This window comes from Sparus aurata, chromosome 14 (genome assembly GCF_900880675.1).
Source record: "Sparus aurata chromosome 14, fSpaAur1.1, whole genome shotgun sequence".
Lineage (NCBI taxonomy): Eukaryota > Metazoa > Chordata > Actinopteri > Spariformes > Sparidae > Sparus > Sparus aurata.
The window spans coordinates 20,506,223-20,523,760 of NC_044200.1; the positions used below are offsets into that span (position 1 = coordinate 20,506,223).

General features: G+C 42.9%; 1 protein-coding gene across 1 annotated transcript in view; it reads right to left on the reverse strand.

Annotated features, from left to right (window-relative positions):
• Positions 1–340: 340 nt before the first annotated feature.
• Positions 341–17,538, reverse strand: part of nrip2 (nuclear receptor interacting protein 2) — a 28,354-nt gene continuing 11,156 nt past the window's right edge. Inside the window, exons 2-6 of the mRNA XM_030439425.1 lie at positions 12,719–13,033; positions 7,682–7,764; positions 7,119–7,225; positions 4,969–5,021; positions 341–3,574 (exon numbers count right to left, since the gene is read on the reverse strand). Coding sequence (XP_030295285.1) covers positions 3,458–3,574; positions 4,969–5,021; positions 7,119–7,225; positions 7,682–7,764; positions 12,719–13,033 — 675 coding nt within the window. The 3' untranslated portion in view covers positions 341–3,457. The remainder of the gene's footprint in view (positions 3,575–4,968; positions 5,022–7,118; positions 7,226–7,681; positions 7,765–12,718; positions 13,034–17,538) is intronic.

Below are 17,538 nucleotides of genomic sequence, written 5' to 3' on the forward strand. Positions count from 1 at the left end.
CAGGGGTCAACAGCCGAAGCCCACTGGTGCTGTGGGAACATCTGCTTCCTCTCTCCTGACACGATAAGGTTCTTTATATAGCAGGATCCACCACGAATGGCACATTTTTTGCCTGTACAGACCATGGGAATCAGTGTGCGTTCCAGCAAAACTGGAAACCGGCTGCTCTGGCCGTCTTCTAGTGAAGCCCTCCCACAGCCAGTCTGGTGATTCACGATATTCAGACAGGCACAGATCAGAGATTTTTTTTTTTTTCAAACGGCTGCAATTTCACAAAACGTGACTCGTCCTCTTCACTCACTGTGTCGGTTAATATCAGAACCACGAATCCAGTCGGAGCTAGCCAGAATACATATTTTATTAGGCAGAGAAAATACTGTTCAGAAGAAGAGAAAACACCAAAAATAAATTTTCTGTCATACATCATTTCCTCTCACACACGGCGTAGGAAGGTCACTAAGTACATCAAAGAGAAAACAAACATCGCCAAAACTGCGCGTGGATCGCCTCCGCAAAGAGGTTTTGGATGGATGCTGCAGCACGGTCCCAAAAAAAAAAAAAAAAGCACGGCACGGCTGGTTAAAGCGGAGCATGATCTGAGGCAGTTCTTGATTCTCCACGCTACGAAAAAAACACAGACGAGAGAGGCAGGTGGCACTGTAGTGGGGGAGTTATCTGTCGTTTCACTCGTGTGAGGCAAATCAGCAAACATGAGGCGTCGAAGTGAATAGCGTGAGCCAAAAGAGGTGGTAGATACACAAAGAAGAGCGGTCCTCTGGACGGAGAGGACGATGGAGGCCTTGGCACAGAGCGCAGCCTCAGCCGAGTGATTAGAAATCTCCTGAAAGAGGCGGAGAGGGAAGGCAGCTGGGGTCGGCTTTTTGGCAGCTTTTTTTTTTTTCTGACCGGAGCTCTTGAAGGGGGGGGAAAGATCGGACCTGCTCCACGTTTCTTTCCCCCCCCCCATGTGAAGCCAAAAACAAGGCAGGAAAAACGCCTCGCTCCGACTCTGAACACACACACATGCACACAACCCGGTCAGACCCGACACAATCAGACTGGTACACAAACATGCAGACTTATACAAAGGCAGAACTTTACAAAGTCATGCAGATGGAATGTTTAGATATTTCTGTAGTCTGACTCAAATGTGTTTCGCCGCCTGAAGTCTGTTTTTATTAGAAAGGGAACTACTGTAATTCAGTCTAGGCGGTCGTGACAGACTGGAAGAGTTGCTCTTGGAAAACTCAACCACATCTCTCTCTTCCGACCGGGAAAGAAAGAGCAAAAAAAAGGGGCTTTACAAAGCTAAATCTAACCTATCTATCAGAAACTGTGGTGTTTACCTCAGATTTCATGTAAGTTTCTACACGAGAACCCGTCCCTGTCTCTTAAAGAGGTAGCCTGATCCAAACCAAATCGCACAAGACTTCAAAAAACATCAAGGCTTCTCAAAATCTTCTTTGAGCGCACTCGAAAAAAGGGCATCCTGAGTACAGACACGTTTTAGATGAGTTGATTCTTCGGGGAACAGTTTGACATTTTGGGAAATATGCTTATTCATTCTTGACAAGAGTGCGTGGAGAATGTTGATGCCACTCACATCCACCAACAGCACCTCTAAAGCTCACAAATTAACATGTATTACATGCTGTTTAATGTGGTGATTACCAGCCAGGTGTACGTATACTCCTGGGGGTTGCCTACTTGTGTTAAGGTTGCAGGTTAGCTTAACTAATTGACCTGTAACCCTGAAAATAAAGTGTTTTAACTGAGTGTGAAAACTTAGTTAACAAGCCAGCAGAGAAGTCAGAACAGTTAACTAACAGTATGTAAATGTAGCCTATAAACTGAATGGTTGAATAGAGAACTAAAAGTAATTGATACTATGTAAAAGTAGGCTAATGGATTTTGCAGACGGTGAAGCTAAAAGGAGGCTAATGGGTAAAATGGTTGAAATAGACGGCTAGGAGGAAATAATCAACAGTTCAATTAGCAAAACGTAATGGACTAACAGCTGAAATAGATGGATACATGATTTAAAAATGAATTAGCAATTCGATTAGCTGAATCTAATGGATATTAATGGGTCAACAGTTGAATGTAAGACTTGTTCAAATTGTAATAGACAAACGGTTGAAATAGTAAATGAATGACCAGTTAGCTAAAAGTGATGGACAAATGTGTGAAAAACATAGCTAAAAGGAATGTGTTAGCAAATAGGCTTATTAGCTCAATAATGAGTCAGCAGTTTAAATAATTAGCTAAAAGTGATAATAAAAATGTGAAATAGTCAGTTAATGGATCAGCAGTTGACTGTAAGGCTAGCTGAAAGTAGAAACAGCTAGCTAAAAGTAATTGATTTGCACTTCAATTAGCAAAGAGTAGGCTAATGGACAACAAGTTTATTAATGGAAACTCATAGATTAAAGTCTGGAATCATTTGCTAAAAGTACAACCAAATTGTTACACTTAGCTCAAATTTATGGATCAACTGTTGATATAGCTAGCTAAAGCATAAATGGTGAGATCGCTAGGCTACAAGCAATGGATAAATGGTTGTATAAGATAGCTAAAAATAACGGATAGGCTAAATGGTGAAGTTGAATTAATTAATGTGATGTTAAGTTTGCTAAATAAGTAATGGACTAACAGTTAAAATACTTAGCTAACAGCGAAGGGTAAACTTCTGAAGTTAGAAAAATTGGTCAACAGTTAGCTAGATATTAGCTAAACGAATGCTAATGAGCAAGTCGTTATAGCCTACTTAGCTTGGCTTCTGCACTTCAAGTTTAGTAGCCTGCTGATTCAAGAAGGATAGAAGCCACTGGTTTAATCTGTGGACAAACTAAAAAAAAAGATAAATGTTGGTGTTCGTGTGGATTAAACAGACATATTTATGTTAATTAACGAGCTTTAGAGGTGCTTGGAGGCAGATTTTGTAACCTGCCTTTATGCCGAGCTACGCTAAGTGGCTTCTGGCAACTCCGGCGTCCCAAAATATATAACAATTCTTCGACCGCCATCTAAACTGAAATGATTAAAGTTTACAGTTAACACTCGAAGATTTTAAAGTAATTTTTTTGTACAGCCAAATCACAAAATATTCCACTAAAGATCACTTGAAATGATTATAATAGTCGTCCCTTTCAGAGAGTCAGTGAACCCAAGCAGCTCAACAGAGGAATCGGTTTGAATACACAGTATAATCATAACGATTGATTAGACTCACAGAGATCAGCTCATTCTGGCTTCCATCCCCTCTGCGAACTAGACTAATTGAATATAAGAGATAATCATGGTGAATGTCTTAATTCTACAAACACAATGATGTAAACTCAAGAACGACGGAGGCGAACGCTCGTCCGTGTTCTGGCAGTGTGAGACACTGTGATCGGACAGTCCAGACACAAACGTCCTCGAGGAGGCGGTTGCTCGCCGTCGAGTCGTCGGAGGCTCACAGGTTCTCGTTGGTGTCGTGTTGGCACTGGCTGTGGGTCGAAGGTTTCAGGAAGGGCAGCTCCTCGCCGCAGCCCGGCAGCTTCAGGACCTGCTCGCTCAGGTCCAGGCAGCACTGTGGAGAGTAATTTGTTCTACATCATCCACCAAAATATGAGATATCTCTTAAAGCCTTCAAAGTTTACAATCTGAGAAGGGAAAACATGAAATAGTCTCTTTTTTCAGATGATTTGCTGCTTTCTCTGTTTTCTATTGTTGTTAATGGAAAGGCTTTTGATTCCGGATGCAGAAAACATAAACTGTAGTTGGTTTATACATGAATCTTGTGATTTAAAGCTCTCACCAGTAGGCGATTAGTTCATTTTTAACAGCGTATGTGAGAGAATATTGTAGATCCGAGATGAAAGTGAAGGAACGGCGTGAGTCAGAGAAAGTTTCCTCAGATGAACTACCTTGTGTTGTGTTTTAGCACATTTTAATTCATTTCATTCGCCTACTGGCTCATAGAATTACATAGAATTACTTAAAAACACTCGACTATATGGAGCTTTAGTTGTGTATAATATACTATTCGCTTTACAGACTCATAAAACAAATAAATAGCCTTGAATCTACATATTTGAGAAGCTGGAACGAGGGAATAATTGTCAATTTTTGCTGTAAAATAAACCAAAACATTTATGTTTTAGTAAAACTTTTAATTTTAGTTTCATTACAACTTGTTTTATGTTGTTACTCTGTGAAAAGCTGCTAATGCCGAACCCAAAAATTAAAATCAAAGACTGGTTTAATGTCCCTCAGTAGAGAGCCGGCGTGAGTTGTTTTTGCCGTCTCCGTGTTACACAACATTTTAATAAACCACATGATAATTAACGCCATTAATCCTGATTAACGACTGTGTTGTTTGTGAAAGTTTTGCAGAGAAACTCTGAGCACAGGAGCGAGCTCAAAGGGGAAATGTTCGTCTTCGGTTACAAAGTCTTTAAGGGCTAATTTACAAAATTAGAGCTCGTTTTCCTTTCATGTCCTCGAGTCGCTCTCTGATTCAATTTAAGGAATATATGAAACAGATGCAGCACATGAAGTACTCTCATAACAGAGAGCAGTACTTTCAGATCGCCAGATAATCTCTTCATGGGGGGTTTAAATTGCATTTTCAAATGTGCAAATTCCAAATCTCACCTGGCAGGATGTCCTCAATTCGTTCTTATCTGGCTTTTACCTGCACAGTGGGAAACTAACAAATCGCTGTGCCCCTAAAAATGAATCTGCGCAGCCTTTTTCCCTTCAGATAACAACCACATCCAGAACATCTCTCTGTAAGTGTTTGTGCTTCTGCCTCCGACTTTCCCCTCGAAATGTAAATGTTTCTACTTGCGTTTGTTTTGCTGCTTCTTCCTCCTTTTTGCTGCTTCAAAGCTATGTGACCATTTCTTTCAATAAAACACACACACACACACGCACCAAAAGACAAGATAAAGACATTAGCAAAGCAAATGAGGACCTTACTTTAAGTTCCAGCAGAGTGTGGAGACCCAGGCACAGCTCGAACGCCTCATCCTCTGGAAAAGATAACGGGAGCCGGGGGAGAGAGGAAACATGCGAGCGTCAGGGTGAAACCAGGTTAAATCATCAACACAACTAAATTATTCACTCCTGGGTTAATAAGACACGCCGATAAGCATTATGTACTTCCCGAAGTGAGACTTTTGGAGCCGGGTGAGAATTAAATGTCTGTGAAAGAGTCAGGCGTCGGGTTTAGGGACTGAATTAGACTCATTACTGAGCAGGGCGGAGGGATGGAGGCGGAGGTGCAGACGAGGACTGCAACATTAATAATTGCGTGTCATCGTGTTCTTTTAACTGTGTGAGGACAAAATGCCCTCGAAACAACAAGAGATGGAGGTAAATCTTCAAAGTATGGGCCTGTTTTCACAAGTCACGACCGTGACATTTCTATTTTTAGTTTTTGGGTTTCTGACGTAATATATCCATTCACTGTCTTGCTGAGAGTTCGAAGAGAAGTTATAAAACCTCTGTCATGACCACACAGTAAAGATGAGGCTGCAGCCAGTTAGCTTAGCTTAGCATACAGACTAGAAACAGAGGGAAACAGCACGCCAGGCTCTGTACAAAGGTAACAAAATCAGCCTGCAAGCCCGTCTAAATCTCACTCATTAACACGTTCTAGCAGGTTTAATTATCTGTATTAAAATCAGAGTGTAAAAATGACATAAAACGTGTTAATTAATAAGCTTTAGAGGTGCTGGAGGGCAGACTTTGTTACCATCTGTTCCCCCGCTGCTCCCATTTCCTCTGCTAAGCTATGCTAACATTCTCACAGACTGCAGACCTGAAATATAGTGACGTTAATACCACTTGTTCTTTGACCGTGTGTAATCTGCAGCTCTGAGTTCCCCCTCTCTGTTTTAGCTCCTGTCTCTTTAAGGCCCCTCCCCCTAGAATACCCAGTCTGCTCTGATTGGTCAGCTCACACATGCCTGAGCCAGCACCGCTAACAACAACAACAAAGCAGCTGTGCTAAATGATAGATGGCAAACTAGCTGCTCGGCATAATTATGCAAACGTGCGACATGACATGGTGACGCAGTGTGATGTCACGATTAAGGCGGACTACTGACGTGGCGTTCAAGGAGCAGCGTTTTCTGTGGGAGAGAGGAGCTTCTGTTTTCTAAATCTTTAACATGCACACGAACATTTATATATATATACACACACATACAAAACGAAACAGTTAAAAAGCATAACATGTCTCCTCTATTGTACGACACAGCAACCATGAACTAGTCGTGATTTGTAGGTCAGCTAGCTAAGATAAGAATAGCGAGTGTCGTGCAGAACCAGACAGACCGGCATTGTGGTTCTGCTGTGGCTGCTCTGCCTCTCATCATGGTGCTTTCTTGTCGCTCTTCAAAAATAAACCTACTATTGAAGTCAGCCTGCTGTGCTGTGTTCATGGTTATCGCTGACGTCACTGTGTTCTGGCACAGCTGAAAGTGTTTACTCTTGCTTTTTCTGAACATCCATGAAAGGGGTTATCTTTCCTGGAGAAAAAGCTCGGCTGCACAGAAGGTCGTATTTCTTACAAACGCAAGAAAAAAAAATAAGAAACACTCAAAGTGATGCAAGATCCAGGTGGTACTGATGTACTTTTCTCCTCTCCTCCTGTCTGTTGCTTATCTTTGGACCAGAACCTTTGTGGTGGCGACTGTATTGACCACTTAGCTGCCACGAGCATCTGAGAAAACGAGACCCATCAAACAAAAGTCACCGTTTTCTCTTTGTCAGTTCAGAACTACTGTTCCTGATAATTATCCTCCCACTTGTTCTTCCTCAGAATCAACTGCAGACAACAGTATTGTGCTGCGTTGTCAAAATAAAGTGGAAAAGGATCATTAAAAGAGACTTTTATTTGCCTGAAAATATTGTTAATTACCGCTTTAACATATACTTATCGACCTTCGTGCCTGCAAGAGGAAGAAAAGCTCTGTCAGTCTGAATGTGAAGCACGTATTCAACTCAGTGCTGCAGAAATGACACAGCAGGTGGACTCACAAAGCTGCTCGCACGGCTGTACAAACTCTTAACTGAGGAGTCAGAATCGTTCAGATAGTTTGAGCGTGATCCGATGTTCTTACCTTTGACATAGGCTGCACACTGGACCGTCTGTCGGCCCAGCTGAAGCTGCAGACCCGTCACAGTGCTGCTCCCACCACATGGTGAACTGTCCTGGCTTGGCACCAGTCTAATTATACACACAGACACAGAAAAAAAACATCCCAGATATTTCTCTGTGGTGAATTTCATCAGCTTTGTATTAAAATGTCCATCAAAAAGCTTCTGCGGCGGAGATTTTAAAGACAAACTACGTCAATTTTAACAGCATGTGCTGTTGAATGTTACCTTAAGAGCAGTTGTGAAAGCTAGATGGGAACGAAATGTCACATCCTTTTCACACTCTGAGCTTTACTTGGTATTTTAATATCTTTTCTTGGAGATGAAGGTGATGTCAGGTCTCCGAGGCGGTCGTTATTAAATCTCCTCTCCTTATTCCTCAGCCGATTCTTCTTCCCTTCCTTTCCTGTTATCTTAAGACTCTTACTAACTTCTGTTTTTTATCAGTATTTGCTTTTGATGAATCTGATTGTCAAAGCGCTTATAAAATATGGCAGCTGTTTTAAGTGTTGTTAGTGTTTCTCACCCCAGCCTCTGGCAGCAGGAGGTGGAGATGTGGTTATGTTGGCTGCCGGTGTTGATGGATGCCTTGACTTCGGTCTCGCAGCACTGTGGGGAAGACACACAAAAAGAGGGGAGTTTTTTTTTTTGGGTGTCACAGTGAGATTTTCCACTTCAGCTGGGTAACGCTGCACATGAGGAAACAACCAGTCACAACAGTACATTAAACACAACTCTAGTGGGAGGCTTTAAAAACCACCCGTCTCTTTTTTCTGTTTGAACAAATCCATTCTGCTGCCACATGCCGAGCTGAAAAATAAAGTCCAAGTCGATTTTTAATCAACTTTGCACGGACAAAACAAGTCTCGCGGTGGCGCCGGATTTAAAGCCAGTCGTGTTATTTTTGTGTTTTAGCTTGATCTGTATTGATTCTCTGTTGTAGTCTTTAATCACAACTGTTCAGTTAATTGCCTCCGGCGTTTGTACCAGCATCCTCGCAGGTAATAATCAAGTTATGAACGAACACTCAGAGACATTCTGTGTATCGTTACAGATGATTTTTTATTATTATTATCATTAACTCGACTGTTATGCTGACTCTTATTTCCCAACTTGCAGATTCTTCAGTTTATCGAGTGCACTTAATGACCTCAGCATTACCAGTTCATGAAATATTAACCAAATGAGTCATTTGAGTGCATTAACTCATTAGTCAGCCAAACAACTCCGCGCTGAGGAGGAGAGTGATCCGTGACAAGTCTCGTGATTCAATTTACGAAACTAGAAACTCACACGTTGCAGAGTTAATGATTATTTTTTAAAATGGCTAATTTTACAGTCTAAGTTCACGTTGACCACTTTAACAGCGTCATGTTGGACAGAGGGCAGTTGTTTTCAGCAATAAAGCTCTAAAACTGAGTGCTAACTGATATAAGCTAGCGAGTAAAGTGGAGAATTTAGCAGCTAAAGGAGTTCTTAGAGAGTAAATACTAGGATAAGACTGATCAGGTCGATACTAAACAACTCCAGATGATGAAAGCTAATGTCGCTATTGTGGTGTTGGATATGTAGCCTAGCTGAACTAGCAACTGTATATCATGTCAGCTCAATATGTTAGCGTTGTGTTCACACTAGCCTACGTAGCCAAAGTGCTAAAAAAAACAAAATCTGATTGCAGGTTTAAAGTCTAACTGTGCAGCACCACACAGCAGACACAGTTAGCAACAAGCTAGCGAGCGTAATGGAGCATTTAGCGGCTAAAGAGACAAATATTTATCTCATAGTGACAAAAAAGGTGTAAATAAGGGACTTAAATTAATTTGGTGGACATAAACAGAGCTCTAAATTAATGCTAATGTTGCTCCTTTTCTGCTCTGTAGCCTCACTAAAGAAGGTAACGTTATGCTAACAAGTTATCTATATCAATAAGGTATCATTGTGTTGTAGTTTAGAGCTTGTTGCCTCAAAGTGCCTACGGAAAATTAAAATTTTAGGTTGATACCACTGTGATGTTTATCAGTTAAATATGAAGCAGTCAGGAGACAGTTAGCTTAGCTTAGCTTAGCTTAGCTTGAAGACTGGAACAGAGCCAGGAAACTGGTCGCCTGGCTCTAAACACAAAATAAGCCTACCTACACCTGTTATTACTGTAACATGTGATGTTTGTCTACATTGTACAAAACTGTAAAAACAGCTAACTATCTAAGCTAGCTAACCTACTCCTGGCTGTAGCTTCATTCAGATAGATAAGACAGCAACATCATCTTGTCTTGTTTTACTGTAGGACCCCTGACTGACAGCGTGTCCTAATTCCCACTGACATGTCTCTTCCTCTGCATCTCGTAGTTTCTGTGTTGCCTGCGGGGCGCTTCATGTCACAAAGACATGTTTCGTGTGCAGCAGAGTGCAGGAGATTGTTCTGGTTTGTGGGAGCTGTTGTCCGTAATGACCTTTTCTACTCAGCAACCTCTCAGCTGATGTCATGCGAACTGTACACAAATGGTATAAAACAAACGCAGTGGTAGATTGAAGGATGTATACAGGACATATGGTGGCTCTGCATGCATGTGAGATAAGCAGCGCCGGCACCACCCCCACATTTCAAACTGTGCATCCGACCATGCACGACAAATGCAAACAGACCCCAGCTACATTGAACACTGTGGTTGATAATTTTCAGTATTCTGTTTTTCAGATAAACCGCAGCTCAGGAAGCAGTTGTTGTTGGAGCGAGCTTGAAGTCCTCACAGGCAGAGCTGTCAAAATACTGGACGGAAATACTTTGACGAGCTAAGAATGCTAATACTGTAACAAAGCTATTACAGACACAGTCGAACTGGAAGTGATGCCGACACTGTGACTCCAAAACCACAAGGCGAGAATGCCAAAAACGAGGAGATCTATTTGCATGCGATCCCCCGTCCAGGATAATTGCAGCACACAGTGTGACGGTGCATTTCCACTCAGTGTTTCTGAGACATGTTAGAGCCCAGAGAAGCGGAGGTGACATTTAAATTTGTTTCAGGTAGATTCTCGCTGATAGCCGTGCAAAGTCATCACAGATTGATCACAGATTAATGTTAATGCTAGCAGCGCGGCTCTAAGGATGTTAATGTCAAAAACAATGGGATGGATTGTCATGAAATTCTTGCCACAGTTCAAGGCAGCGTTTTAACATCCGTAAGCGTGACTGCTGGATAATTTGAGGAGTTTGTGGTGACTAAAGCGGTTCTTTTAAGCCAAAACATGATCTTTTCCCAAGTAGTTTTCGTCCCTAAACCAGACAATAAGCACAGAGCTGCTGTCTCAAGATGAAACTGAAGTCGCAGTATTTTGTGGTTTGCAGAAACGAACATCACATTTTCATTCCCTCGAGGATCTTCTGACTTTTGTTATATTCAGTCCCACCATTCCACTTTCCCACGAGCCTCAGCTGTGCTGTGCTAAGATACTTTAATTGACCCTGCGCTGGGAAGTTCTTTAAATGTTCTTAAATATTAACATGCTGACAGTTAGGATTTTGGATGTGGTCTAGGGAACATCAGCATGTTAGCGTTTTCTCTGAGTTCAATTAGCGATTAGCTGACAGCGTGTCTGTACAGAGGCTCTGGCGAGGCTGCAGACTCTCGGTCTCGTGGATATATTTGAGACATTTCTAATATCTTTGACGTGTTATCGTCTCTCCAGCACCAGTCGTCGGGATTCATGAGCTTTTGATTGAGTTTTCGCTTTGAATTGATTTTCATTTTGAGATTCTTATCACAGGATGGACGGTTCATCACGCCTGCTGTCACAGAGCCGATCAACCTCTTGGGATGTAACAATGAAACCTAATAATCTGATTTAAATCCAAATATTTGGAGTTTTGGACTGATGACACTATCACTCAGAGGCTGATCTACCTTTTATGTCTATTAACAAAACGCACCTGTTGAAGTTTCTTTATAAGATTTTTTACTACCGTGGTTTTCACCGTCCAGCAGCCGGCCTGCTTCCTGCGTCTGTATATCTTTCTCTCCCCATCATCCCCGTCATAAATCAATACCTTATCCACTTGACCGGAGGATATTTCCCCCCATGGAAATAAACACGTTCGGTTTCCATGAGCCTTGTTTTTGATCCCTCACACTCTGTACCGACCGAGCTGAGCCTCCTTTTGTCCTCGCAGGCACACCGGGCTTATCAGCCGGCCTACGAACCTGCTCTTTTGTCTCCGTCCTGGCCGTGTAGAAATCCCTCTCTCTCTCCCCCCGATGGTTTAAAAATAGCTGCCGAATGAGTAACCGAGGAGCACTTTGCATTTAATAAGTTGATGATAAAACCGAGCAAAGCACAGCGAGCGCCACGAAAAAAAACTGCTGAATCTACCAGAAACATCCAAAGTGTACTGTTAATCTTAAACTCAGAAGCTGTCCTACATACTCTTAAACCACAGCGGCTGTTCATTGATCATCGCACTGATTATCTTCCGGAGGATTATGAAATGTCTCTGCCCTTGGAGTCGTACGCGGCTGCCGTTCTTTCTAATCAGGATCCAAAATGCCAAGGATGATTTTTTTAATATCGCCGCTTTTTTGTGTCAAAACATTACACAAAAAAGAAAAAAAACCATTACGTGTCGGCTGTCTCTGGTGGCTAGATTAGAAAAAAGAATGCGCTCGAGGACGGCCTGAATCACTCCTCGAGTATTTCTCCTCGCGACCTTTCTGCATACATTAATCGTTGAGAGTGTTGAGAGTGTGTTAGATCGAGGGACCACGGGGAGCAACTCGATGTGAAACCTGACAGCCGTTAATGCCTAATGTGCTTCTGAAAAGACACTTGATAAAATAAATTTAAAAAGCATGAATACTGAGTCACTGCAGCCGTGAACGCTGCAGTTTTCTACTTTCAGTCATCTGCTAATGGGGACTTTAAACATGACCCTTAAAACGTGGCGAGACTGTGATGCAGTCGAGGTTCTTTTGGGTTTTTTTATTCAAGCGGCACTTTAATGATTTCACACGTGAAGATCTGTTCACTCGTCTAAAGAACAGCCGCCGTGTCGTGTTTTCTACGGCTCTGTTAACCCTCGTGATGTCATCAGGGTCGTGACGTGTCAACGCTGTATCACCTTCGTGCAAAACTGGACTTGTGTTTTCTGTTGAGCTGCATTATGGGAAACGTAGGATCCAGTGATCGACCCAAACTGGAGACAAAGAGTCAGACAACTCTCCCCCCCAAAAAAAGATTATTTCCTTTCACCTCAGAGTAGCAACCAACAGCAACACAGGACAAAATGTTCACTCGGTTATTAAGTCTGTAAAGGAGACATCACGTATGACGGGGTTGTAGCTGACACAGTCACGTTGCCTCACTTATCTGCTGTCCTGATCCGAGCAGGCAGCTGCTGGTTGCTGCCGAGCTTCTGATGTGTTGTAAAGAGAGAATAACTGAAGAGTGGGCTTCAAGTGATGAGTCACAGGAGCCCGAAATGGTGCCGTCTTTTGTCTATCTGTTTGTTTTGTGCAGTAGTAGAAAGTGTGAGTGAGGACAGACAGGCAGAGTTATCACATCGCGGTACCTTGCACTGGATGACCAGAGCCGCGAGGAGGGTCGAGCTCTCCGTGCCCTCGGCCTTCTCGGCCGTCTGTCTGGCTCCGGCTTCGCTGCTGTCGTCCTCTTCGTCCGACCGTAGGCTCCTCTCGCTCTCCTCCAGGGACTCCCTCTCCTCCGTGGAGTCGTCGGCCGTGCTCTCGCTCCTCTCCTCGGCGTCGGCGGGTCCGTCCTTGGTGTCGGCCAGCGGGGAGCGGACCCGGCCGCTGGGGTCCCGGGCCTCCCCTCGCAGCCGCGTGATGTTCCCCTCCAGCAGGCGGCGCTGGACGATGCTGTGAGGTTGCTACAGGGGACGACACAAGAGAAACTGATGTCAGATGGATATTTTACAGATGTCTTGTGCACAGGTTTCAATCATTGTTCGAGCAAAATGAACAAACTGTTGATGGCTCGAGGTTCTTAGATGTGAGGTTTGTTGCTTTTCTTGACCTCAAATTGTAATAAGTTGAATATCTTTGGATGTCTAACTGTTGGTCGGACAAAACAAGACAGTTGCAGACATCAACTTGTGTTTTCTGATGTTTTATAGACGGGAAGATTCACCCAGAAAGTTGCAGCCTTCCACATATAACAATTAAATTCTTGAACACTACTCAGAATTTAGTCTTTACGGAGTGAAAAATCTGAAACACTGAGTCAAAAACACAACAAAAGCCATGAAAACTCCAGGTTAACTTGAACGATGTGAGGTGGAAACTCTTCTATATTCACTGAACTCGATGTATGTGAGAGGATGCAGATGTTTGCTCGTCTTCCCCCCTTTGCGCCTGGCGAAAAGATAAATATTTATAGTATATTATCTCAACAGGGGCACGTCACAGATAGCTGCTGACGCAAGATACATTTAATCGGAGTAAAGAAAAAAAAAACAAGACATGTAGGTCATCGTGTTAAAGGAACATGTCAGGACACGTTTCATGCTTCCAGATTATCGGCACAGTCAGAGACAGATGAAGACACAAAGTTGGACTGCTGACTCCTTTTCAGTTTTGATTGAAGGGAGACGCAGACGTTTGTTTAAAGTCTAATTAAAGTTCTGAGGGAGTTCTTCAGCGCGGCCATTGATCATCAGTACTGATTACCGGCGAGTAATACTTCAGCGTAATTGTCAGCTTCCCTTTTTTCTCCCTGCTGTCAGTTTCTAATGAATGTCGGAGCACTTAATGGAGTTTGTGGCCGAGTTTTAAGTCCACAGACTCTCTGAGTAGATAACGTCGTCAGCATTGATCGAGCTGGAGGAGAGATCATCTGCGTAAATGAAACCCGAGTGGTGGTTTGTGCTGCGGATTACTAATTTGCACCCTCGGTGACGCTGCTCATGCACGCCACGCAGACGGCTGATCTACAGTCAGTATTACTGTGATCAGATAGGAACATCGGCCTTGAGAATAATTACAGGTTCGGGACGCACAAACATTGCTGCGTGTTATTTTTGGTGCCCCGATCTGGTTCTTTACATACACGCAGATGCAGGAGAAGAATGAAGAAACAATATAACAGTCTTTATTCAACTAACAGGTACGTAGTTTAAAGCTCACATTGTCTGATTTCTCACACACGACGAGGCTGAAGTGCCAAAAACACTTGAGACCGGCTCTGAAAGTCAATCAGACCCCCCGAGAGAAACTTTTCAGACTTGGACAAATACTGTTTGTCTCTCTTTACAGCTGTTATTCATGAAGGTTTTTATATAACTCACTCATTTAAATCATAATAAGGCTCAGAGCTGTCGGCGACCGGGCTTCATTTGGACCGGCTCAGCTCCACCACGCTCACCTTTTTTATGGATTTGTTAATACGAGTCACCACACGGAGCTTCAACCTTTGACGTCACAGAGGCCACGTCCATGTTTTATATGTTTTACAGAAAGAAGTGCAGACGCTGACAAACACACACACACACAGACATTTAATTTAATCTAAGTGAAAATTCTGCTCCCCTTTCTCGTCATCACTGTCATAGAATAACTTCTCGTGGTTCGTGTTGAGCTCAAAAGTCTGGTGGCCGTGTTTCTGCAAACGCACACTTCTCTGGTGTCACCTGAGGTTCTCCAAGACACCAACACAGCTACACAACATGTAGAACGAACACACAAACACAACAGTTTGACAAAATGTTCTTCACGGCCACAGAAACAGATTTCAGACTGTATTACAACTGTAAAGTACGTTACAGTGTTGCTGTATAGATTCAATACCCGTCATTAATCATGATTAATGGCACATTTCCAGCTGTTTCAGGACAACATGTGGCCGCTGACCGGCCGTTCCCTCCTGGATCATATAAAAAGTAAATCGTATTTGAGCGGTCTGTTCCTCTGTAATCACGTTGCTGCTCGGCTCGACTCTGCAGGCTTCAGACTTTCAGAGAGCGAGCAGGTCACCCAACACCAGCGCGCTCTCACACCGCATCAATAAAACACAACGCTTTTCCTTTCCAGGGGTTTTTTTTTGGACACTAACATCACCAGGGCTTTTTAAGGCATATTTAAATTCACAAACGTGTAGCGGGAAATGATTTTAGCTCGAAATATATTCAGGTTAAATCCGAGTTGCAGCTCTTGGGTAATATCGTTAATAAGAAAACGGATATCAAATATTAAAATGTATTATAATGTCAAGTGAAGCGAAACGGCATCTTCAGAGCAAAACATCTGGTCCAGAGAGAAGGCAGTCTGTGCTGACTGAAGCTGGAGGAGACGCTGGTTTAATAAACTTTGTAGATTTTTAACTCTGAAACTGTCTTTTCTAATGATAATCTTTGTTAGCGATTAGCATTGTTACAAACAGACAACGAGTAATGACTAAGGTATACCTTTTATAACCCAAAATTAAGGCTTTAAAGTTGTCATGAGCATTTTTTTAGCATCTTTCAGCTCATTGTTTCTGTTTTATGGTTCAAAATCTTACATTTTGTTTCAGTCTCACTGCTGATCTACATGATGTAGTCTCCATCAGGGGGATTTCAGTAAAAAGCACCAACAAACCAACCGTATACTTTGTTCCCAGCACCAAAAATTAGATAAACAAATTCAGAAACTAGCAGCTGAAGAGCAAAATATTTCTCCAGGAGTTGGTGGAGACCAAAACAGAGTGCGAACGCTGAATGTGAAAATAGTAAACAGTTTCCCATGACAGCTACAAAGGTGATGATATGTCAACAAAAAGATGAGTTGATAAGGAATAATGAACATTTCCTAATCAGACAATGTTTTTCAGCGTGACAGATCAACCTGACGATTAACTTTAGCGTACAATTAGCAGGTTACAGTTAGCATGCTGACAGTTGTCTCAACATACAGCTGAAGCTAAAAGAAATTCAGTCCTGGATCCTGAAGTGTTGGAAGAGGAAATGTTTGTAGGTCAAGATAAAGACAATATGATTCGTCTTTTCTTTATCAAATTTCACCGAAACTCAGCAGCTATTTTTCACCTGAATTCAAACCGTCTCCATCCCAGATCAGATATTTTAAACCAAACCACGATGTTTTTCTGAACCTAACAAAGTGTTTTTGTTCCTAAAACCAAGCAGAGCAGAAAAACAGTCGACAGAAACGTTTCAGTTTGAACTCATCTGTGATTTCTGCATAAATGTTCCGCTGATTGGTTTCCAACACGTGATGATGTTCGAGGGTCCTGAAGGGTCGTCCCATTTCACAGCGCTTCAGGCCTCTCGTAGCTCTGAGGGGCGAGGGAGCACTTGAAAAACAGAATGTGCCTCTTGTTCTTAGATGCTTTGGATTTTCGACCACCACTCACCACACCTGTTGCCTCCTCTCTCTCCGAATCAACAGGCGTGCAGTCGCTACACTTTCACAGAATATGGCTGCCCACTTCACAGCCGTTTAAACGTGGCCACCATCGCTGCCTCTTACTGTGAACGATTTTCATCATGAGAGTGTGACGGCTGAATGGAGATCTTCTGCGGAGAAGGCTGGATGTGTGATTTGTTTTTAGACGACACATTTTGGATGATAGCGGCGACACAAAGGGAGCAGTCGATTAAAAAACGCCGACCCTCTTTTGTCCGCGAGGGAACTCGATCCAGCTGCTGAGTGTCTCTGACCCTTATCAACAGAAAGGAATAGAAAAGAATAATCTGTGTGTGTTTTTCTTTCTTCCACATTACTGGTCATTATTTGATGTTCTGCTCTGATTAACATGGACACAGTAATGCTCGTATTCCTGAGCAGAATCTGAATGAAGACCAGGGGTGTGGACATGGATCACGGCCCAAAAGACCAACCGTAACACGGTTATAATAATGTCATCTCATGCCCGGACATGTCCGAGTGTCAGCGGCCTCGCTCTCAGTGTCATCTGTCATTACCCTTCAGTGGCACTCGGTGTCTGTCAGCCATCTGTGGCTCTGCAGCTCCATCCAACACCTCTTAAGATCATCTGAGAGTCATTCCTGACAGCCCGTCAGGTCCGAAAGCACTGATGCATCTTAAAGAACATCGAATACTGTAAAAGATTTGGGTTTGTGCTATTCATAGGCCTGTGTGTGTCACTGCAGCAGGCCTCCTGTCCAGAACAACAACACTTCAGACTGGTAATCACCAGCCGTGTCACTGAGTTCGATTTAGCCCATTCGTTCCTCTCTGAGCTCCAGCTGAGGCCGAGGAGCTCCCAGCTGCTTTATAGACAGGCGGCCATGTTGGCCTCTTCTCCTCCTCCTCCCTCCTCTTTCCTCTCCACTTCACATCTCGCCTATTTGCCCTTTTTTTTTTTTACCCTAACCCTTTTCATTTATTCTCCTTAAATTCCTTCCCTTTCCGTTCCTTC